The sequence below is a fragment of the Cylas formicarius genome, unplaced genomic scaffold (assembly GCF_029955315.1).
Source record: "Cylas formicarius isolate icCylForm1 unplaced genomic scaffold, icCylForm1.1 PGA_scaffold_3__17_contigs__length_32017465, whole genome shotgun sequence".
Lineage (NCBI taxonomy): Eukaryota > Metazoa > Arthropoda > Insecta > Coleoptera > Brentidae > Cylas > Cylas formicarius.
The window spans coordinates 8,757,176-8,782,523 of record NW_026844326.1 but is presented as its reverse complement, the minus strand read 5'-3'; the positions used below and the strand labels follow the sequence as shown (position 1 = coordinate 8,782,523).

General features: G+C 32.5%; 1 protein-coding gene across 1 annotated transcript in view; it reads right to left on the bottom strand.

Annotated features, from left to right (window-relative positions):
• LOC132699435 (cysteine-rich motor neuron 1 protein) overlaps nucleotides 1-25,348 on the bottom strand; it is a 341,296-nt gene that overhangs the window by 10,841 nt on the left and 305,107 nt on the right. The window contains exon 3 of the mRNA XM_060666138.1: nucleotides 3,384-3,507. Within this exon, the coding sequence (XP_060522121.1) occupies nucleotides 3,384-3,507 (124 nt within the window). The remainder of the gene's footprint in view (nucleotides 1-3,383; nucleotides 3,508-25,348) is intronic.

Here is a 25,348-nt window from a genome sequence, read left to right as displayed (position 1 = left end):
AAACAATGGATGAGGGATTTGCGATTGTAACGCCAAAATATTCTTTTATTTGATTTTAATTTTTTACAGTAGAAAATAGGCGACACAAATTAGTTAAATTATAATAAGCAAGTGAAATAATGATAAACAAAAAAAATTTACTTGAACTTATTAACTAAGAAAGATAATTATTAACAATACTATTCCTCTTCGGAATAGGGTGATTCACTTTTTACCAATGATGAACTATCGTCCCTAAGCATATGTAAAGCTTCAGAAAAAAAAATGTTAATTTTTGTTGCGCAAGCTTCTTAACCCAGAGATCAGAAGAGATTAGGAATCTATTTGAAAGATCTTGGTTGGTATCAATTCTGGACCTTTTTCTTGAAAAATGCTCTCTGTAGTGCTTAAGATCTTTGTTATGTGATTACTGCGCTTTTTCTGATAACATCCCTATAGGAAGTATTGCCGCCGAAATTATTGATGCATCATGAATTAAAACTTAATGCACGTTGCATATAGTAAAATGGATATTTGTTTACTAACAAATTAGCTGTTTTTTTCCGCTGCTTCTTGTATTGTGAACAATACCTCATTGACGATGGTCTAGGGTTCTGCCAATAAGTTATTTTTTGAGTCGGTTCGATTTTTGAGTAACCAAATAATCGCAAAGGTACGAGTGAAGTTAAAAAAATGTTTGAATCCCAAGCAATTTCAGTTTTAATAAACTGCTTCTATTCACTGTTACCTGTGTTACCATCACACCCCCATTTTGTGATTAAAATTAAGTCAAGAGGTCCAGATGTATTTTCGAAAACTTCTGATTGATATAAAATAATTCGGAAAACAGTATGGTCCAAAAGCCCTTGTATCTTCATTTTTACAGATAACTCTGTTACCACAATATTATCAGATAATAACATAATTTGTAGATAAACATAAAAGTATTTTCCTTATCTTTTGATGGTTAAATAGTCACTTTTTGATAACTTAGTCCCAATTGTCAAGCTAAGTGCTTCTTCGCTTACGTGGTATAATTTGCTTTGATTTCTGTATATTCCAATTGCTTATTATTTTTGAGGCTCTAGTAGGAGAGGTTTCGAGACTCTCTTTAAGCAGTTTGATTTCATCTCTTTTTCCGTATTTTTCTAAACTTTGTTGCCCCAATTAACTGATTTTCCTCGCAACTTGTTGCTAATTCCTTAATTTTGCTTCTTCTATTTCTTTCACTACTCGAGGAAAATGACTTTTCGGGTCTTCCCAGCAAGTTTGTTGGCGTTTGCATGTTATCCATTTACGGGAATAGAAGAACAGTACTATTTAACCGTTTAGTGTTTTGTTTTAAAAATCTGCTCCTCGTACCATTACTTTTTTTCCACCATTTGGATAGCTGGTCGCAAATTTCATCAATTTTTCTTTGTATAGACTCTTCAAACTTGGGGCTTTTGATATTCATTATATTTAAGATCTCGCGGCATACTTGTAGATTTTTATCTTTATGATAACCCTTTTTATCAATACAGAAATTAAACACATCTATTCTTTTAAGATTCATGTTTTCACTTGCTCACTATGTAACAAAAGAATTTAGTTATCAAATGGAAAATGTTAGATTTTTTTTATTTATTTTTCTTATTAAGCTATCTATTTCTAGTCTCATGAACAGCTTGAATTCCGATTTTATTCAAACAAGGATTTTGCAGTATTCAAAACATCTCTCTTTAATTTGCAACCATCCTGTATATCTAAAAATGCTTAACCCTAGGAAAACTTCACCTAATAGAATTTGGTTTGCATAGTGTCTTCTCAATAAAACAAAAAAAATTCGTTTCTATAAAAGTTTTAGGTATACGCAAAAAAAAATCATAATATTATTTTTATTATTTTTTCTTTTTAATTACAACATAAATCAAAAACATTAAATGTTGTCTGGAGGCGAATGGGGGCAAAAGTTTTTGAAATATTTTTTTTCTACAGACACTACCGTATCTAAAACCGAATAAACTGGAAAAACGGAAAATGACAGAAAGCAATATTTTAATGTTAGAAAGTGTTTCTTTTTTTAAAATAATACATCTTGCGCATGTAAGCAGTAAATTAGCTCTGCGGCCACATACCAACGGACTGAAAAAAATGAAGAGATCAAAATCAGTGGCGTGCCACTGACTGTCTATGAGCAAATAATATTTTGGGAAATTAGGTCGCCACTTCACTGCTCAAATCGAGAATTAGTGTCCTTCAGAAAGAAAAATAACCTAACATCCTAACAAGAACCAACGATTCTTATTTATATTTATTTTATTTCTTTTCGTACTTTTTTGAAAGATTTTAATAAAACAGATATCCAATTATTTAAAAAAGAATGACAATAACTCTCTGCACGCTGTCATATTAACGATATTGTTGTGACCATGCAGAGAAGAGGTTTTTTATTTTTTTACATCGGATTGAAAAAAAAATCAAGAAATTAAATTTCTTTAAAAACGATTGTAGATTTTTATTTTAAGAGAAATCAGTGGCGAAGAAGAAAAATATATTCCTTTTATCAAAATCAGATTGTTCTTACTTTGGATAAACTGACAAGGGAGTTAGAAGATATTTAAATATATGGGGATTTAATGACTTTCAGGAAATCAAAAAGTTTAGAGCCGGTAACTGATGCATGATATACATAGATACAACTTGGATCGATATACATGATCTAGGATCCAAAAGATGGGTTGATTACACTAAAAACTGTCAGACAAGAGCGATTTATTCCAAACTGCTTTACGATCTCGAAGAATATTAAGGACTCTAGTGTGGATTATCCTGAAGATGCAAACGCAAAGCAATTCAACGTCCTAAAACATTCATGGCACTAAGTAAATTTACGTAACCAGGTCATTATTAATATATCTCTTGAGAGCTGGAAAAATGCAAAAGATTCTTATATTTGCATAAAAAATAATATAGATCCCATTGTAATTAATCTTAATGAAATAAATTTGGGATAAAAACTTAGTTATTTAGGTAAATATTGATACTGTGTATACATTTAGTTTTATAGTATCTTCTATAAGTAAAGATAAATATTTTCAGTCAAGCTCTGAAGAAGCCAATATGATGATTTTCGAAACGTCAACAACTTCGACTCAACAACAACCGACGCAGACAATCCAGAAGCTTTGTAAATAGTATTACAGTAGCCTGTTTAAGTTTCTTTGAAAAAGTGAAGATAATAAAATATTTATCCCGTCCGTGCCTGATGCTTTGGCCTACTTGTCAAGTGTGTTATTGCAGACGGCAGGTTATTTCAAATAATATTTTGTATACTTTGAAACAAAGTATGCAAAACATAGATATAAAATTTCAAGACATAATGACTTAGACTTATTTTTTGAATTTAAATTTCGAAAACTTACTGCACGGCGAAAACGGTCCTCTATCTCTGCACGGCCCCTCCATCGTGGGAGGACAATCTTGCCACCAGCAAAACATCTCCCCGTCCAAACAGAGGCAGAATTCGCAGGGGTCCACTCGATAGATCTACGACAAAAGATTGGTTTAATGTATGCGATTTAAATGTTCCCGCAGTGAACATTTTTGATGTTGGTATAGCGACAGAACGTTCTCAACTTTCGTATGATTTTCTTCAACGAGTTTGTTCTACTTTGCCGATTTATTTTTCTATCAAACGAAAGGGACGAAGACGCGAACGACGATCCATTTTCTCAGTTGTCATTTAGATTGTGAGAAACGTTGAGTTTGAAGGGGGGGGGACGCGAGGGGTTCCAAAACCCTAATCAATCTAATCTAATCTAATCAATCTAGTCTAATCAATTTCGCTCTCGTCTTCATTCATTTCACATCATCCGATAAGTTTATTGCGGCTTCTGTGGCAGTTCTGGAGTGCAAGAGTTAAAATTATCAAGCTATACCGGGTGGTTTAGATTTATTTTTTGTTGTGCATCCGCCATCTCCAGTCATGGTATATACTAGTTTGTTTTCTAGGGTTAATTTCCCTTTTAAACTTCATTGTTTCTGGTTGTAGCTTTATTTACTCTTTACAATTAATAAATTAAAGTTTACCAAAAATTATTTTCAAGCTATTGTAAATAAACAAATAATAATCGCAAAATCAGAAGATATTCTATTAGTACGCGATAAAAGAACCAATTTAGAAACTATTAATTTAGATATATAAAAGTTTCCTAAGCCCTATTCGTTAATACCCCTACAGTCTAATATTATGTTCACTAGGTGGATATTCTTCTACTTCTTGTTTTTATTAATAGTTCCAGGACATATTTACTTCAGCGAGTCCTTGCACCTCATATTGGTCCTAGTGGACGTCGTAATGAATCTTTCTTAATGCGTGTTTACTCCACTGAATCACTTTCTGAGCCCTCTTGCTGAATCTTGCACTTATCCCTGATATCTTCATTCTTAGTGCTCTTGTTTTATCTATTGTTGGGATATTTTTTCATAATCGAGGAAAAAATATTAACAAATTAGAACATTTTTTTAACGATATCTTTTTAAAATCAACGGGAAAATAGATGAACATTAAAGTATTGAACAGGCTATGTATAAAAATGTCCACTTGTTTCCTGAATAATGAGTCCATCTTTTTATGATCAACATTTTTTTCTTTCATAGTTATGACAATATGTTTGTCAATTTCTTTTTGTCCCAGTAATCTCATATATGCAAAACACTTTCACAAGAATATCTATTAAAAATTAAATGTTACACCAAACCATGACTGCTGAAGTTATGAACTTGTCGCAACTTTGAAAAGTTTGAAGAACCCGAATAATTTTTACGAATTTCAAAACTTCCCCACTTGAACAAACGTATAACTTAACGAAACATTAAAGTCATTAACTACTTACACACTACTAATCACTTTACACAAGACTAATAATTTATATAATTTCTCTATTTTCATTTTGAACATACTTGAGTCACCCCTGATTTGCACCAACTGCAGCAGACCCTATATTTTATTATATACTTAAATTCGCTGCTTGATTCTGGTTATTTTATCCAAAACGGTCGAATTTTAGTTATTTTTATTCTTCTTTTCCTCCAAATTATGGTACCTTTGATATAGCTATCATTTGAACCCATTTCTGAATGACCATATTAGAATGTAGCGCAAAGTTTTTGTTTAATTATTGAATCAAATATTTGCCAGATCTATGTTTGAATCGTTCGTTGTTATCAGAACATGGCGTCCCGTGGCTAACAATCGAACTAAAATCAATAATTTTAAAAACCCTGTATATGGAGTAAATTTATCCAAGTCAATCCAATATTTCGCAAACTGAAGTCAAAATTTTTGCATTTTATGGCTTCAAATGTAAGTTTTACATGTGTCATATGTGACACAAGTGCTTTTTGTCCCAATAATCGGATATATGCATAACATTTTTCCAGAGAATATCAATTTCACATTTTAAACAGTCGCCATTGGTTAAAAAATTTAATATGAAGTCCTTAAAGTTAATTTGTCCCAGCTTATAGTGTTTTTGCCAAAATACATTCTTGAAATAAAATACAATATGTTTCAAATGCGGTCAAAGTACAAAGCCAAAGTTATCTTACATGAGTTCCGTTAGGTTTTACGTGGAGCGACTTGTTTAATTTCACCATCGCATTTGACAAACCCGACCAATTTCAAAATGTATCTATTGGTGTCAGGTGTGGGGTTTATCAAACACGACTGTTTAATTGAAGAAGAAACATGAGGTGACCATTAAACTAGAATCAAGAATTTAGAATTAATAATTTTAATATGGAAAAAATTAATCTAGGTTAATCTAGTACTCAGATCTTTCGCCGACTTCAGGCAAAATTTCTACATTTTACGACTTTAAAGGGCACCTAATGTAAAGTTTAAGTGGTGTCAAATTTATGCGAAAAAAAAAAAAGAAAAGAAGGAAGCAGTGAATCAAAAAACAAACATAGCATACTATATAAGATACTGATGTTGCTATATTAAAAACCTCGGTGTGCACGGTTATCTTTACAAAACTCTTCAATCATACATTAGTTCTAGGAGTATCGATGACTGTTGCAAGTTTCACGAGGACTTTGATAGGTTTTAGGCTTCTGCTTAGAAAATCGACTGTTTTGAAATAGTAACAAATGTTACTATCTTAAGTTCAGTAAATTAAAAAAACTGAGTTTTGAAATTAATATTGAAAACATAGTGAAACGGGCTTACAGAAACTTGTCCATCTTGATTTCGCCATAAGTATGTAAACAGAATTGAAGGCATTAAAACAAAATATTTTTCTCATGAACTTTAGATATAACCACAATCTAATAGGTGTATCGTATGAAGCAAGCCTTGACTTTTATCGTATGTTGAAATTATCTGTTAGCCGAATAATATATAGTGGCATTTTTTGCAGAATATTTTTGAAAGAGTAGACAATCGAAAACTGTTGCTAAACTATCCTTTAATGCTAGGGTGCTAATGATAAGAACTTCTATGCGCCTAAATATAGTACAAATTTACGAAGCAACTCACCAATATCTCTCGTGAAAAGAAATTATAACAGTTGCTTTTTGCATTAGATATTTTTACTTTGTCACTCAATTCGTTTAGGATTCAAGCAATAAGAGTTTTTCGCTAGGACTAAATTATAGTATATTATGCAACAAGTGCGGTAAACGGCTCACGAGTTTATTTGACACGAGCGGAGCGCAGCGCAGCGCAGAGGAGAGTTGATATCTCCAGATTTCGGTACAATCCATGGATATAGGTTTTGTTAAAAATAATTGGTGGAATAGTATATTATGCATCAAGTGCAGTAAACGGTATTTGACTCACGAGTTTTTAATAAACAAGTGAGTTAAAAAGTTTACCGAACGTGTTGCATACTACACTTTTTCTACGACCGTTAGTTTTTGGGTACATTTTCGCAAAACGACACGAATACATTCACTGACATGACCGTTAGAATTGGCAAACGTCAAAATTCAACTCGTGGGAAATATCTCCGACAATATCCGATTGCTCCAAAATCTGAGCGGTAAAATCCCGGAAATGTCCGAAGTGGGCCGAATTTATGGGAAACGAAACTGACATTGTAAAGTGACACTTCCCGCACGCTAGATCGATGGGTAATTAGGTATTTTACAGACGGGAGTAGAAAACATTTATTTCTACATTATTTCTTGCTTTTCTTTTTTTTGAGGTTAGAAATAGTTTTGATTAATTTTTTGAATTAAGATAAGTGTATTTAGTGTAAGTCTACCTTTGTAAATTGCGACGTTAGTTTTGGTTTGTTAGGGTACCTTGTTATAATAAATAAATAAATAAATTTCGGATCCATAGAGAAGTTAAATGGATTAGGCATCACTTTCAGGTATTTAATAGGAGATTTCCCTTAACACGCATTTTTAGAAACGGGACAATCGTATGAAATAAAAGACGCAAATAATGTTCGATAACGATTTTTTCGCTGATACCGCCGATTTCTGATATCTCGAGGATCGTATAAACGTCAAAGGAAAGCAAAATTCGCAAATATTTTCGACAGGGTCAAATATTTGTTCTAAAAGATTTTTGTGAGCGTGAAGCGAGCTTGTTTTTAGTTTTCTCGGTTTAACCATACCGACTTTATGGGATCGTAAACGTGTGACGTGTCGACGTTGGATGAAATTCTTTTTAAGTGACGTTTGTTCGTTTCGTATATATTAAGATTTCTAATGTGAAATATGCCACGTTAAATGCGAATAGCGGGAATTATTTGTGATAGGTTGTCGCAAAACCAAAACTTTTTATTTATTTTTAAACAAGAATTACCCTTGAAATATGCTTTGTTCGAATTTGACCGCTCATTTGAAATTCATCATTAAACAAGGTGTTAATGTTATCATATCATGATGTAATGTTAATGATGTTAGTAAATAGTATATTATGCAACAAGTGTGATAAAAGGCATTTGAGTCACGAGTTTATTTGGCACTATTAATTAATAAATAGTTATTAATTTTTAATTATTAATTAATAAACTTTGAAATTTTACCAGTGAATATATTCGTGTTGTATGCACCACGTTCAGTAAACTTTTTAAGTCACTCGTTTATTCAAACTCGCTCCGCGTCAAATGCCGTTTTTCTACTCCCGTCTATAAAATACCTAATTACACACCCATCTAGCGTGTTGGAAGCGTCACTTTACCACGTAAGTTTAGTTTCCCACAAATCCAAAACACTTCGGACATTACACTGATTTTACCGCATGTATTTGGGAGCAATCGGACGTTTTCAGAGATATTTCCCACGCTTTGAATTTTGACGTTTGTCAATTCTGACGGTCATGTCAGTGAATGTATTTGTTTTTTTGCGAAAATGAACTCAAAGACTAAGAGTCTTAGAAAAAGTATAGTGTGCAACACGTTCGGTAAACTTTTGAAGTCACTCGTTTATTAAACACTCGCTCCGCTCGTATCAAATAAACTCGTGAGTCAAATGCTGTTTACCGCACTTGTTGCATAGAATATTATTTCATTTCTTTACTTTACTTACAGCCTGTATAAACCTAGACCCCGAAGTGTGATTTTTACTAACTTACGCGTCGCAGATTTAAGAAACCGTTTGAATTTATCAGGAGACAATTTTGACCGATTGGTCTACCGTGCCTTCAATTTATCTTGATAACATTTTGGTTGGCTGTAACTTTTTTGTTTTTAAACAAGATGCCAAGTGAGATTTTGGCGAAACATCTGCAGGATTCCAGTCGGAGTTTATATATATATATATATATATATATATATATATATATATATATATATATATATATATATATATATATATATATATATATATATATATATATATATATATATATATATATATATATATATATATATATATATATATATATATATATATATATATATATATATGTATATAAGTTTTTCAAGTTCTTCCTAAATGACATGTAAAACAAAACACTACAAATTTTCTAAGTTGTGAGTCTATTTGATATGTTTTTAATATTACTCCTTATATATTTTATCTTAATTTTATTATAATTTTCTTGAAACACATTACATAGTGCAAAACAATGCCATTGGAGTATGCAGTTTTGTTTGAAAGTTTTAAATAGGTGTAACAGATATAATAATTTAAAAGAATATATTTTATGGATCGATTAAAGTTTGTTTACTGCAAGAAAAAGCTGTAATACTCGTTTAATGATTTGTGTCTTGTTATAGACACAGTTATTTTGGATCCACTACTGGTAGACCACAAATTAACTAAGACCATTATTTGAAACTTTTAGAACAGCACGATAATTAAAAGATCTGTCCTTAAATATATCAACACAAAATATTGTGGTGCGCCTTCTCACATGAAAAATTTGCTTTCTAAATATGGAAAATTGGTTGACCAGCCAACACTCTAAACTTGACATTTATCTATTTCTTCTTTGCGTTCACATAAAAAATCAAGTGCACGGATCTCCTTAGGATACTGTCGTAAAACAAACATATACAAATAATTACAGTGCAGCAATCAATCAATAACGATAATAATAACGACGATATGACAAAGTTATTACAAAGAAATAATTTCATTTACCTGACCTAGATGTCTACTCTATTGAACCAAAAAGAGACAAACCTAGGTAACAATATTATGTAAATACTATAAAAGTTTTATCTAGAGAAATTACTGTAATTATACCTACCGAAATAAGTTAAAGAAAAAACAAATTGGAGGAGAATTAAGTGCTTTTATAACTTTTGGCCTCAGTGATATGTAGGTCAATATTAGTTATTTTAGTTTAAGCCCGTTAATAGAGATTTAAAAGATATTTTTTATTTTTTTTTTTTTTGAAATTATGTAATGACATGTCAAGAAACAGGATGGGAATTAACTTAAAATACTTTACGGCGTTATATGAAAATGAGCGCTGAAAGATTGCAGTGTTATGATGTGACACAGTTAGTTAGTTTGGCATTATTTCTATTGTTAATATTGTGGACAGTGTTATGAAATATTGAGAGATTTTTTATAAAAACCGGCGAATTAGGATTATTTATTACATTAAGCAAAAATGCCGACAAATGTAGGATTCTGCGCTCATTCATTCTGAGCCATTTTATAACATTGTATAACAGTGATGCAAATTTCCTCAAACCGTAGACAAACCTAATAAGGTCCTCGGGAGTATTAAGGCCTACCGTAAACAAAAATGTTGCAAAAAATATTTATTTAAATTAAAACATCAAACTAGTATGTTTATTTAAAACAGTTTATTATAGGAACATATAGAAAAATATAATGTAACAAAATATGATACAGTTTCTCTTTTAAAAAAAACTTCAACGTAAACTAGTTATTTTGCCTTATTTCCAAGAATAGAGGGTAATAATGCCCCTTTTATTTCTGGAATGGAAAATAACCAAATAAACTACTTATTGCACCGTAGACATGTAACAGCTTCCGGATCATCTTCAGTGATGGGTAAATCTTTGTGGCTCTGAATCCATGTTTAATATTATGGATGGTGATGGCAGCATCAACAATTGAAACATTGAGATGCGACGCAGCACCGTCAAATAATAAGAGAACTGGCAGCTGAATAAACTTGCAAAATGACTGAGCCATTCAATATGGTGGTCATGCTACCTTTTGGACAGCCTCTGCCCTTTAAACAATATCATGGGTGGGCTACCACTTCCTAATGCGTTTGTGCAGGTAACAATCGTACAATTTTTAGCATGTTCTGAAACAACCAGGTGAACTCGCTTATTCCCTTATTTTGCAAGGACTTGGTTAGTCTGCATCCCTTTTCATCCATGTTGTATACCTTTGCCGGTTGATGTTTGAAATCATATTTTTCGAGAAGATTCTCAAGTTTTTGAAAATAGTTGTTAACAATGAAGTGATTAAGCTTTGCCGCCTCAGCAGGATTCATCGACCGGGCCTTTTGTCGTGATAAGGAAGGATGCGGCTTCATAAATGCTTTATACCAGTCACATTCAGCAATTTTTGTCTCAATGTTGAAACGTCTAGAAATGCCTTGGTCTTCAACATACTTGAATACAGATCGTAATAGTGCTTTAGGTGTGAAATTGAATGATTTTGCGAACTAACCCAGTTTCTTGTAATTCATTCAAGGTAGGCCTTGCTCTTAGAATTCTTTTTACAGCTCCGGCTTCCATATGGTTTCTAAGGGTGCGACTTGGTATACTACATTTAGTTTCCACATAAAGCTGGGATTTTCCCTGACGTAGAAGCAACAGTGCTTCTTCCATGATGTCCCGTTGCTGCGGCCAATTGGCCTTCAAGCAACGACACTTCTTGGCCCATATATTTTTTAAGAAAAATTAAAAAATGTATGAGGAAATAACTCCCATTAAATTCAAGTGGCGTGTGATAAGACTCAACTGATATGTTGGTTAAGGCTTTCGCGGCTCGTTGATAAGCTATTATCTTGATTCGGGTTTAAAGGCCGTCGTCGATTGGAATTACTTCCTAACGTTTCGCTAGCACGAGTGGCAAGCTTCTTCAGAGGTCCTCCCATCTCCGATGTTGAACGTAGACTGACGATTTCTCCTGCGCAGGTTGTATTTCTGCCGATTGGTCTTGGACCCGGGAAGCTACAAACCCCTGAAAAAGGATCCGACGCAAGTTAGACTACGTCTTACCAACCAGCTCATCCAGTCATCATCACTGTCAGAAGAAATTAAGAAGCGCATTGTGAGGACGGAGACTGTTCCACCAAGGCTCTATGGACCACCTAAGATACACAAAGTAGATGTTCCGTTAAGACCAATAGTTAGCGCGCCCGGATCACCAACGTATTACTTGGCTAAACACTTGGCATCGCTGCTCCAACCACACGTAGGACACGGCACTAGTTACATCAAGGACTCCACCGACTTCGTGCGCAAGATTCAAGATATCAATATTGAACAAAACGACATCCTTGTGAGCTTCGACGTCGTCTCACTGTTTACCAAAGTACCTCTGAAGAGTTGCTTGGACCTGGTGAACAGGATATTTCCTGTCGATATTTGCAAACTTTTTGAAGTCTGTCTGACCGGTAGCTATTTCGTGTGGAAGGGAAACTTCTACGAACAGGTGGACGGAGTGGCAATGGGAAGCCCACTAAGCCCGGTTATAGCCAACTTATTTATGGAACACTTTGAGGAAAAAGCAATCGAGACCTCAGAGTACAAGCCAGCAACGTGGTTCCGGTACGTGGATGACATCTTCGTGATTTGGAAACATGGTATGGACAAGCTCAACAACTTTCTGCAGCATCTCAACAGTCAGCATCCCAGCATCCAGTTTACTATGGAGACTGAAAATGACCAACAACTTGCATTCTTGGACGTACTAGTGAGGAAGCGAGGTAAGAAGCTGGGCCACACAGTTTACAGAAAACCAACCCATACGGACAGATACCTGCATGATCTATCCAACCATCACCCAAGACAAAAGCATGGGGTTATCAGAACCCTGACAGAACGAGCCCGAAGGATTTGCGAACTGGAGAACCTCCAGATGGAACTTGAACACCTAAAAACTGCGTTGGAGGCAAATGGCTACAGCAAGAGGGAGATCGAGAGATCAATGAACTCAAGATCATCAAGATCACGGGATACCGAACAACGACCCTCCACCTCCCACGCATATCTGCCCTATATTCCGAGTGTCACCGACAAGATTGGCAGAGTATTGAAAAGACACGACATCAAAACAATCTTTAAGCCTACAAAGAAGATCCAGCAGACCATCAGGTCAGCGAAGGACAAGAGGGGCTCACTTTCAGCTGCAGGAGTCTACCGCATTCCGTGCTCATGCGGAAAGGTCTACATCGGAACTACCAAGAGATCAATGGGAACGAGACTTAAGGAGCATAAAGCAAGCTGCAGGCTAGGACATACAGAGAAGTCTGTAGTAGCTGAAAACGCATCACAACAGACTAGTCAGGGAAGCCATTGAGATACAAAAACACCCACACAATTTCAATAGAAAGGAGGAGACCCTTAGACTCAACCAAATCTGGAACCCGATCCTTAGGAACGCCAGAGCAGTACCGATAGTTATCCCGAGACCAACCGAAGCGGAACAAGCCCCGCCCACCACCAATCGGCATAAATACAACCTGCGCAGGAGAAATCGTCAGTCTACGTCCAACATCGAAGATGGAAGGACCTCTGAAGAAGCTCGCCACTCGTGCTAGCGAAACGTTAGGAAGTAATTCCAATCGACGACGGCCTTTAAACCCGAATCAAGATAATAGCTTATCAACTGATATGTGTCTGGGCCTTATTATCCACATTGATACGAATTCATGTTGAGAATATTATTATATAAAAAATTCATGGAAGGAAAGGATTGTTGAAATTTTTTTTAGATGTTCTTTGAATCTCAGTTTGCGGTCTAAAATAACTCCTAGATTCTTTTCAATCTTTAAAATTTAATTGTGAGTTGCTGAATGTTAATATTCTTAACATTCCCAAACACTATAACACACAATTCACTTGGATTAAGTTTTAAGTTGTGGTCTTGAGACGTCTGATTTTAAGTTGGAAGGTCATCATTAATGTATGTTTCAAATTCTTAATAATTGTCAAGGCAATAGATTTGTGCGTCATACAAAGATCTCAAACAATGAATTGAATTGAATTGAATTGAATGTATTCGAAAAGTCTAAAAGCACTAAAACAGAACTCATTTTATTATCAAAAGCTTGAAGAATTTCATCCAATTATTTAAAGCTACCGACGCACCAAACCGTTTACGAAAACCACACTCAGTATTGAGAATGATATTATTTTTTGTACGAAAATCATAAAGTGGTTCATAAAAATTTTTTTCGAATATTTTCGTTAAAGCAGAGAGCATACCATTGATAGGAATGTCGTTATGATTTAACGGATTTGATATTTTAGGTACCCGTTTACCAATAGAAATTTTCCATTGGACTGGAAACTAGCTTGTTTCGATGCAACAATTTATAATGTGCGTAAGTGGGGATATAAGTTAAAGTGTTTAAAATGATCGACACGAAATAAACCTGTGGTCAGAAATATTTCCCGCTGGTTCGACCTCTGACCTCAATAGTAAAGATGTATTAGTAACAAAAACAGCATCAATTAACAAAGTACTTGAAACGTCAGAAATTCGTATAGGCTCGTCAATGATCTGCACAAAATTATAATTTAAAGAATTTAATTTATATTAATTGTTCCATAAAATAAAAATCACCTATTTTTGCCAATAACTCGAAAACTACATAATATAAATATAAATATACCATTAAAAAATATATCAATCAGGCTGAGCTTTAAAAAAATTGTTATAGCTGTGTTACACATTTAGGAAAAAACTTGGTCGGTTGTTCTACATTTTGTTTTTTTTTTATTTACGTTGATATCTTTAAAAACGAAAAAGTTACAGCCAATCAAAATGTTACCAAGATAAATTGAACGCGGGGTACTTTCTAGCATATATCCACGAAATGATGTTTTTACCCATAAAGTATATGCATGTAAGAGACAAAGTGTCCTATCCACTCTGATAATAACTCTTATTCCTTTCGAATGCTCTTATGAGAGTAGAATACGAAATCGATAATACATTCAAGGGATTTGGTTTAGTATATGTGAATATTGGTAGAAATATATTGTACCGGAATTCCACTGAAATCCGGCAAAATCCCAGGGCAAAATGTATTGGAATTGTTCGCGTAGTCCCGATAGATTATGTTCAAGATTTACTTCTATTCTTGCGATTCAGGCAAATGGAAATAAGCTGTTTCGCGCGTGAGTATACACGGTTTGATAAATCGGACGTAATACGAATTTCCTCAACGAAAAAGAAGTATGGAGAAAATATACGGGGGAAAATTAAAATTTTTTCAATACTGCAAAAGAAAAATGTTTTCGGAAGTATGCAATTATGGATTTAGAATATAGTGATTTGCATTATTCATATTAAATTTTATTTTGTTAAAAATTTTATTGGTGACATGTTCCTAATAATATAAATTTTAGTGAATCATTTTGACTAATTGATAATAATTAAATTGACCAATAATTAAATTAAAAATATTTAAAACCATATTCACATATTATCATTTTTTCTGTCCATTTTTTTCGATTACAAAATAGAATTAGACAATATTTATTTATATAAATTAATTCAAAATTATGGCTTTTTATATATAATATAAATATAATTTTTTTGCTGTGAAATTATTTCCATTAGATAATACAATTTAACAATACCTTATTTATATAAAAGATATAAATTTTACTTTTTCAATTTAAAAAATGGATTCCTCTAATAAAAATATTCACATGTTTTAATTTTTTTATAAATTTGAAAACACTTTACTGATATAAATTATACAAATTTTACTTTTCTTGCCATTTTTTTTGTTCAATATCATTAGAATTTTTTGGTTAGTTTAGGTTAAATCGGACGTAATACGAATTTCCTCAACGAAAAAGAAGTATGAAGAAAATATACGAGGGAAAAATAAAATTTTTTCAATACTACGAACGAATAATTCCAAGCTTTCGGAAGTATGCAATTATGGATTTAGAATATAGTGATTTGCATTATTTATTTTTTTTTTGTTAAAATGTTTGTTGGTGACATTTTCCTAATAATATAAATTTTAGTGGTCCATTTTGGCTAATTGATAATAATTAAATTAACTAAAAACTAAATTAAAAATATTTAAAACCATATTCATATTATCATTTTCTGTTGTCAATTTTTTTCGATTACAAAATAGAATTAGAGAATATTTATTTATATAAATAAATTTAAAATTATGAGTTTTTACATAATACAATTTGACAATACTTTATTTATATAAAAGATATAAATTTTACTCTTTAAATTTAAAAAATGGATACTTCTAATAAAAATACATAAACTTTACACAACTTCTACTTTTCTTACCATTTGTTTTTTGTTCAATATCATTAGAATTGTTTGGTTAGTTTTGGTTATATTTCAAGACAATATGCTCTGAATTTCTAAGACCTGCTTGTTTTTTATTTGGTGATCATCTTTTTCCCGTAACGTATCGGAAGTAATATATAATTCTGAGAATTAAATGCTCATAATCATAATTAATACGGAATATGTTTAATTTCTTTGCGTGCTTATTGTATATGTTGAAGATGCTATGGTAAATAAAGCCTTTTAATAATGCGCAATCTTCAACTTTCTTCTTCAATCTTAATTTGTTAATTTCATAAATAGTTACAGATTTATTCTCCTTTAAAATGGGTATATATCTGGGTTCTTAATGTGCTCCTGGGAATAGATTCGGTCTACCATAAATAGAAATAAAAATTTTACAAATTTTACTTTTCTTACCATTTTTTTTGTTCAATATCATTAGAATTGTTTGGTTAGTTTAGGTTAAATCGGACGTAATACGAATTTCCTCAACGAAAAAGAAGTATGAAGAAAATATACGAGGGAAAAATAAAATTTTTTCAATACTACGAACGAATAATTCCAAGCTTTCGGAAGTATGCAATTATGGATTTAGAATATAGTGATTTGCATTATTTATATTAAATTTTTTTTTGTTAAAATTTTTGTTTGTGACATTTTCCTAATAATATAAATTTTAGTGGTCCATTTTGGCTAATTGATAATAATTAAATTAACTAAAAACTAAATTAAAAATATTTAAAACCATATTCATATTATCATTTTCTCTTGTCAATTTTTTTCGATTACAAAATAGAATTAGAGAATATTTATTTATATAAATAAATTTAAAATTATGAGTTTTTACATAATACAATTTGACAATACTTTATTTATATAAAAGATATAAATTTTACTCTTTAAATTTAAAAAATGGATTCTTCTAATAAAAATACATATACTTTACACAACTTCTACTTTTCTTACCATTTGTTTTTTGTTCAATATCATTAGAATTGTTTGGTTAGTTTTGGTTATATTTCAAGACAATATGCTCTGAATTTCTAAAACCTGCTTGTTTTTTATTTGGTGATTATATTTTTCCCGTAACGTATCGGAAGTAATATATAATTCTGAGAATTAAATGCTCATAATCATAATTAATACGGAATATGTTTAATTTCTTTGCGTGCTTATTGTATATGTTGAAGATGCTATGGTAAATAAAGCCTTTTAATAATGCGCAATCTTCAACTTTCTTCTTCAATCTTAATTTGTTAATTTCATAAATAGTTACAGATTTATTCTCCTTTAAAATGGGTATATATCTGGGTTCTTAATGTGCTCCCGGAGATAGATTCGGTCTACCATAAATAGAAATAAAAGAATGTGGCGACTTTTATGGAGTAATACTTCCAAGAAAGTGTCAGGCCAAGTAAACATTTGTCAGTGGATAAGGTGAGAAACAAGACGAATAAAGATAGATTGCGGGGAAATGGAGGAACGCTGAACGTTGCTCCAGCATTTTTGCCATCTTGATTTGGAACGATTTTCATTTCGATTTATACTTTATACGAGGTGTTTGAACTTGGTGCGTAGTATTGCAACTACTTTTCCATAGAAGACCAAATAAAATAAATGATAATTTATTGTCTAACAATAGAAGTTTTTTATCTTTCAAGTTTTATTGTTTCCCGTAGAGATGGTTTTTTGTAAAGAAATTATAGTTACAACATTTTTAGCAGCTTATTGTTTTATTATTAGGAGACGGAGTTTATAAGTAACATTAGCTTTTATAACAGTATTTATAGTTATATATTAACACCATCGGTGGTGCAAGTATTTGTTAGTTTCAGTTAACTCCAAAAAAAATCTATAGACAGTACTGCTTTTCTAACATTGTTTATTTGCACAATTTTTAAATTCATGTCTGGTTTAATAATGAACATTATCTAGACATTTATAGAAATCTAAACGCACTTCTTTCAAGAGCAAATAAATAAACAACAATTTCAAAGGTTATGATTGCATAATTATCATTTGATATTTACGCACTTCAATTGTTTTTCCTGTAACTTTTAGTTTTAGAGTGGTTACGGTTTTATAAATACTTTTTCAGTAAAATTTTTAATGTGAAAGCATCTAGGTAGCGACAACCTCGCATTGCCTCTAGTCTAGACTTATTGCTTTGTTTCTGAACGCTCTCGGCTAGAAACACTGTGAGCACTGATGCCCCTGCAGTCAGTCGCATCCAAGTCAATAATAAAGTATAGAACCACCGGGAAATTATTGTGGTAGTGATCCGCTCCATGTCATCCACACTAGGATTCCACAGTCACCTTAGGTTTTATTTCAAGAACAATATTGCTATGAAACACATAGACAAGTTTTAAAAAAGTTTCCTCTAAAAAGTCCATATAACACTATAAGTTTTTTAAAAAGCGGAATTGATGAACATCGTTTTATACGTTTGTGTTTGTAAAATTAAACAAATTGGAAAAACAAAATTTTATTAGACAAAATTTTAACTTTAATGTTTTTAACAAAAATACGTTCTCAAAACAAGGGTTCTTCGGTTTTAGAAATGGTAAAATGTAAAATTATTCGATAACACTAAGTAGTCGTATAATTTTTTTACATTTCTGAATTATTATTTTTTTCTCTTTCATAAAAGCAGCTGTTTGTTTAGATATGTTCATAATAATGTTAGAGTAAACTGTTATTCAAAATACAAAAAAGCTCCCTCAAAATATTACAGGAAGTACGCCATGGTTGGGTGCGTTGATTCACCTTAATATTTTTTACTGCTTTCGGACAGCTCTGTGGTATTTTCTTCGTCAGTTGAATGGACAAGTCTTGCATTGCACTTTCTTTCTCTTAAGTTCCAACCTCTAGCCAACTTTCGGAAGAACTAGAACTTTCATGATGATGTTCTAATGTTCTAGTGTCGCAACAATTTGATGTACAGTCTCTTGAGATGAATTTAATATTTGTTAATACATATCTTTCACCTTTTTCCACTACGTTTAAGTTTTTTTGCAATTAGAAATTTGACAACTCGACATTTTACAGCCTTGCAGTAAAGTGTATTCTGAATTAGCATAAAAAGCTAGGTTAGTTTTGGTAAGTTAGTCAACGATATTGATTTTGTCAGTTGTTTGAATTATTTTATTACAAGCGTCATTAGATGTAATAGTAAATAAATATAAATAGTAATAGTAATAACTGTTTTAAAGAGAAATCTCCACAACAACTATAAAATCTTGTTAAAAAGCTCTCAGAAAAAATAAACTTTTATTTTTATTATGGTATCCTGCACCCCCCATAAAATCAACTTAAAACAACTATAAAACTAATTTAGCTCAAGCGTAAATAAAGAAACACATTTGATTCAAAGCCTTTAAAAATGTTTTAATAATCTTAATTTATAAAATATATCTTTAAAGAATATTGATGCTTATTCGACTACTTGCTCTGAAAGGAAGTAACAATAAAGCAAATATATAACTATTTATTCGAATAACAAAGTGTATGTGCTACTTGGGTGTGTTTTATAATTTGTAACCTTTGGACGCGCATAATAAGACTGAATTTGGCTATATCGAATGTCTAATGCAATTTTTATGTCGCCAAATGGCCGAATGTCATAGGCAACGCGTCATATCACGCCCGGTTACAATACGGCCAATAAAATAAGTCTCAAATTCCGACGGAATAAATGTAAATCGCGAGTTTTATGCGCAAACTGCCTTCCGAGACGCGTCACGTATGGGAATAGGCCTTCAAAGTGGTTGGGTTGGAGGGACGGGGATGAAACTGCCCGTAACAAAAATGTGCTGGTTTTTTTTTAAATCGTCCAAAAATCTTTCTGACGCGTTGATATTTCGGTCACGTTCTGACAGCGGTAACGGCCCTTTTTAAAAATCTCATGACGTATCGGAGTCGATTATTGCGTAAAACCGTTTTCAAAAATTGTTACAATGGGCCGGAATTCGTGATATTTTGTTTGCCTTTAGTGAATATTTCCACCCGAGCAGCGGCAAAATGGTAACGCTGCTGCCAAACTTTACCCCTGGATTCTGGCCAACAAAAATGAGAAATATACGCTGTAATTATAAATATAATGTTTTAGGTTTACGATAATTTCTTATACGATGTGTTCGACTAGAATGTACTTCGACCTGTGTGGAAGAAATTATTACTAGCGGAATCTGATTTTTTAAGCTTTTCTTGGTTCTTCTTCATAAAATGAGAACAAAAATATACATACATGTACATAATAAATTGATAAAACCAGCAAGAAAAAAAGAAAGAGAAAACTGGAAAAAGAAAAAAAAACATTAATAATTATGGATTTTGTCCCTAATAAATAAATAACTCGTAGATAAGATTAATAATTTCAACCTGGTAAGCATACGGAGTCAATATAATTAGAAAAACTAAAAAAAAAATAGTAAGCCAATAATGGATAAATAGAATTAATAAAGTTGAAAATATTAGTTGTTCTTCAAATATATTACACTATGGCTTTCATCTCCAGTTATTTCACTTTTAATAAATGTTCTTAATCTGATTTATTATTTATAATAATATTATTATTATTGTTGGTTTTTATAATTTATTTATTATATTCATATTTCATTTATTTATATAATATTGAAATTATTCTACTATTTAGCAATCCTATTATTATTTTTTGTGAAACTGTACCAGAAATATACACAAAAAATCTCTCTCCTAACGTTTTAGATACTTTAGGTTTGACAGTAGTTCATACTTTTTTCTGGTTGATTAGGGATGTTAAAGAGGTTTTTTGAAAATTGAGTTTTCTTGCATTGAGCATAGCCTGATTCAATGAAAATTTGTTTTGTTGGATAACAGCCATGCGTTTTGTAATTGAATTTTAAAAACCACTTTTGTGAAATGTTAATTCCCTCTAAATATTTGTTTCTAAACCCACCCCATGCTAAAATTCCGTAATTTAAACGTTAATTTAAAAGGTTTTAAGTTGGTTTAACCTTAACATTTTTGTAAAATATCTGAAAAATTGTGTGATCTAAGTTTATTTATGATATATTCGGAGTGGCGTCTCATTTTAAATGACTACCAACATTTAGTCCAAGATTTGATGCCAAAGCTTCTCAAGTTAAATTTAAGGGTATTATATAATGGCAACTAAGGAACTAAAAGGCATAAAAAATGTTTTTGTGAAATTTATGCTAAGTTGGTTGTCGTTAAACCATTTTATATTTTCTATTAAATTGCTTTGTATTTTGTCTTTTAAATGTTCTTAAGTATCAGCTTCACAGTAATTTAAGAATTATATCTGAAGAGGATGTCAACTGGATTATTTTAAATGGAACCAACTATTTATATTCATTAAGGGGGTACAAATAAGATTAGGAGTAGGCAGTGAGTTACCCACAAGCTTGAAGAATTGGGATGGTTTTCTTTGGGTCAGCGGCGAGCTCTGCATTCAGTTATGTCTCTTTTATAAGATCACATGAAAAACTCTCATTTCGTACGGACGTTCATAATATAAATATTTGTTGCTTTTTACCATTATTAATAAATATAAAATGAATGATTTTACTGTGTCCGTGTGGCTACTCGAGGTACTTATGAAGCAACCATGAAATAAAAATTGAGATGTTGCATTCGATGCGCATGCATGCATAACAAGAATACAATTGTAAATTATTGAAATGATTTGCATCTTCTTAGCATGGAGCTGATCAACTTCTCTAAAACATTAGGTTGGATTCCCCAAACTTCTAGAATTTTATTCATCAATAATAAAACTCTAATATTGATGAACCATTCTTGCACATGATTGGAAGTGTGTTTTAGATCCTTGTCTTGCTGCAAAATGAATAGTCTATCCATTATGCCATAATAAAGTGTAGAGGAACCATTCCAGATAACAAGGCATGGTTTAATCTGAACGCTGGTATACAGCTCTTCTAAAGCGACTCCTTCTATCGATACTTTTTATAAAACTTCTGGAATCGTCCTGCGTCGGTTTTTGGTGACTCGAACTAGCTAACATTTTGCCAATCATCCTTTTGGCTTCTTCAGAGCTTGACTGAGACCGGCTCGCATTAAACTCTGTACCTGCTTTTATATTGTTTAAGGGGGGTGGAGCTAAATGAGAAGCATAAATACTGTCTCGGATGACTGATCATCATATTGGCGAGTCGCGGTTGAGATTCTTAGGTTGCTTATAGATTTCTATAGACTCGGATTTTTCGTTGGTAGAAGAATTGATTACATGCAAGAATTGTAGTTTTATCGAATAAAATTTAATGTCCGGTTTTATGATTGTGTTCGGCAACTACTGATGAGTTTATTTGTCTTATATATGAGCCTAGTTGATATTTTTCGTCCGGTCTCTTCAATGTATTCTTTGCCGCATATGCATGGAATGCTGTAAACTCCTAGCATCTGTAATGGAATTTTGTCTTTGACGGATCGAAGATGTTGAGAGTTTTTCGAACAAGTGGTAAATCTGGGTTTGACGTTATATTTCTTTAGAACTTTTGATATGTGGTCAGTGACGTTTTGAATATAAGGAAGGATGACAAGTGCGGCATTGCTTTCGGTTTGATTGCTATTGGAAGGTTGTGGTGAAGTGTATTTTGTGATGGAACGCTTAATATCTTTAATGTGGAAATTGCTAGAGAGAAGAGCAGAGGTAAGATTTTTAGGTCTGATAAGAATATCTAAGAATGGAAGGTTGTTATTAGTTTCTATTTCAATGGTAAAACGTATGTTAGGGTGTATAGAGTTTAAATGTCTAAGAAAATCTACAAGGGATTCCTGACCATGAGGCCAAATAACAAAAGTATCATCGACATAGCGTTTCCATAATTTTGGTTTTAGATGAAAGGTGTCGAGAGCTTTCTTCTCAAAGGCTTCCATAAATATATTCTCGATGACTGATAGTGGCGAACTCATAACTTTTCCCGACGTTTGTTTAAAAATTTGATCATTATAAGAAAAATATGTTTTGGTTCCAGATTCTCGAATTTTAATTAATCTGAAATGATGGTGAGAGTTTCAGGAATAGAAACTTTAGTAAAGAGGGATTTTACGTCTAAACTAGTCAGAATGTCTTGTGCATCTAATGTAATGCTTTTTATTTGTTCGATGAAGTGAAAGCAATTAAATACGAAACTGTCAGTTTTCCCTGTAAAGGGTTTAAATAAGTAAGCTAGATATTTTGCTAGAGAATATGTTGGAGAACCAATGGTGCTGAAAATAGATCGAAGGGGTACTCCTGGTTTGTGAATCTTTGGGAGTCCGTAGAGACGAAAAATTTTAGAGTCCTGAGGGGTGACAGATTTTTTTCACCAGGTCTGATTGAGAAGAAGCCTTAATGATAGATTTAAGGATGCGTTCCATAGATGTCGTAGGAACTTTTTTAAGTTGACGATATGATCCGTCTGTAAGAGTATCTTGAGTCTTTTCCTGATATTGATTTGTATTCATGACCATTGTTTCCTTTATCTGCTTTTAGGATTACGATGTCGGGATTAGATTTTAGAGATTTTAGGGCAATGCTTTCAGGTTTTGCAATATTAGATTTATATAGAAAAATCATCGGTTATCAACTCTCTTGTTTACAGAGCCGTAAAACTATCTCCGTCCGAGTTATTGAACCTAGAATTAAAACACTGTACCTCTGCTCTCCTCTCAAATAATTTCTATATTAAAGATAAAGCACAAAATACAGTTCACCACAACCTTCTAATAGCAATGAAACCAAAAGCAATCCCACACTTGCTACTCTTGTCCTTCCTTATATTGAAAATATCGCTGACCACATATCAAAAGCTCTAAATATTATAACATCAAAATCCGATTTAGCACTTGTCCAAAAATCTCTCAACATCTTCGATCCGTCAAAGACAAAATTCCATTTGAGATGCCAGGAGTTTACAGCATTTCATGTATATGCGGCAAAGAATACATTGGAGAGACCGGAAAAAAAATATTAACTAGGCTCAAAGAACATGAAAGAACCTTAAGACTAAGACAAATAAACTCATCAACAGTTGCCGCACACAATCACGAAACCGGACATAAAATTCTTGCATGTAATCAGTTCTTCTACCAACGAAAAATCCGAGAAATCTGTAAACAACCTGACAATCTTAACCTGTCAACAATATGGGAATCAGTCATCCGAGACGGTGTTTATGCTCGTCATTTAACTCCGCCCCCCTCAAACAATATATCTAGCTATCTAGTGGGAGTCAACAAAAGCCGACGCAGAATTATTCCTGAAGTTTGATAAAAAGCATTACCATAGGCTGTAAAAGTTTCTTTGAAAAAAAAATCGTTCTGTCGAGATTAAAAACATTATAACGTTTTTTATCACTAAGCAGCCCTACTCCTTGCAGAAATTTAAAAGTTTCTTGGCTGGTCTACTACTGTATAATCGCTCATCCATTAACCTCCTTTAGTAGTTCTACAGGAAATATTTAAGTGGGGTGTTTTGGCTTTAATTTGAGGCCCTGTTATGTGATCAGGCTGTGCTGGAATTTAACGAAAACCTTCGAACACTGGTAGCTTGCTTTCCTCGATCTTGAAAAGCTCGTGATCTAAAATCTTTGGACACAGCAACTCCTAACTCCTTTTTCCCCTGAAGCTTTCGTCCTGAAACCACTACATCGGTACACAAAATGCAATAAACCGCTTTTTTAAGGGTCCAAGAAAAAAATCATTTCTCGAAAATGATTTAGGAGGCCCAAAAAATTCTTGAATGTGAAGACGCATAAGATTCGGTTCCATAAAATTCTATTCCTAAAAGTTTACAGTACAGGATGCGCCGCAAATTCAAAAAATGTGAAAAATGGGTTTCCCTATTATTAAAAATTGGCTATAACTGAAAAACTGTTAACTTTTAAACTTGAAGGTTTTCACTTGTTGTACAGGGTTTTCAAGATATTAAGTCCTATATTCAGGTGTCTTAAATTTGCAGCTATCCACTTCAAATTTGGCAGAAGGGTAGAAGTCGACACCCGAATTTCATCTGTTAAAAAATGACTTACTCAAATTTCGCAAAGGATTTTTTAAAAATTTTTTAAATTTTTTTTTAGTATATTTTGACTTGAAAAAAAATATTTTTTCGAAAACTATTAACACGATCGGCACAATTTCTGAACCAAGATATGGGGGAGATCTGGGACCATAACCTTTGTTTCATGCATTTTTTCCATTATATACTGGGTTTTCCAAGTATAGACAAAACTCTAAAAGAATCTGAAAATCGTTCTTTTCGGTATTATATTATTAGCCGTAAATCGAAATTCGTGATTATGGCCAATTGATTTAAACAGTGTTATAGGTGACATTGAGAGCTACAATTTTTGTATTTACGGTTTTCGTCTATCACATACGCTATTCGAGATATTTGAGAAAATCCAAATGAAAATCA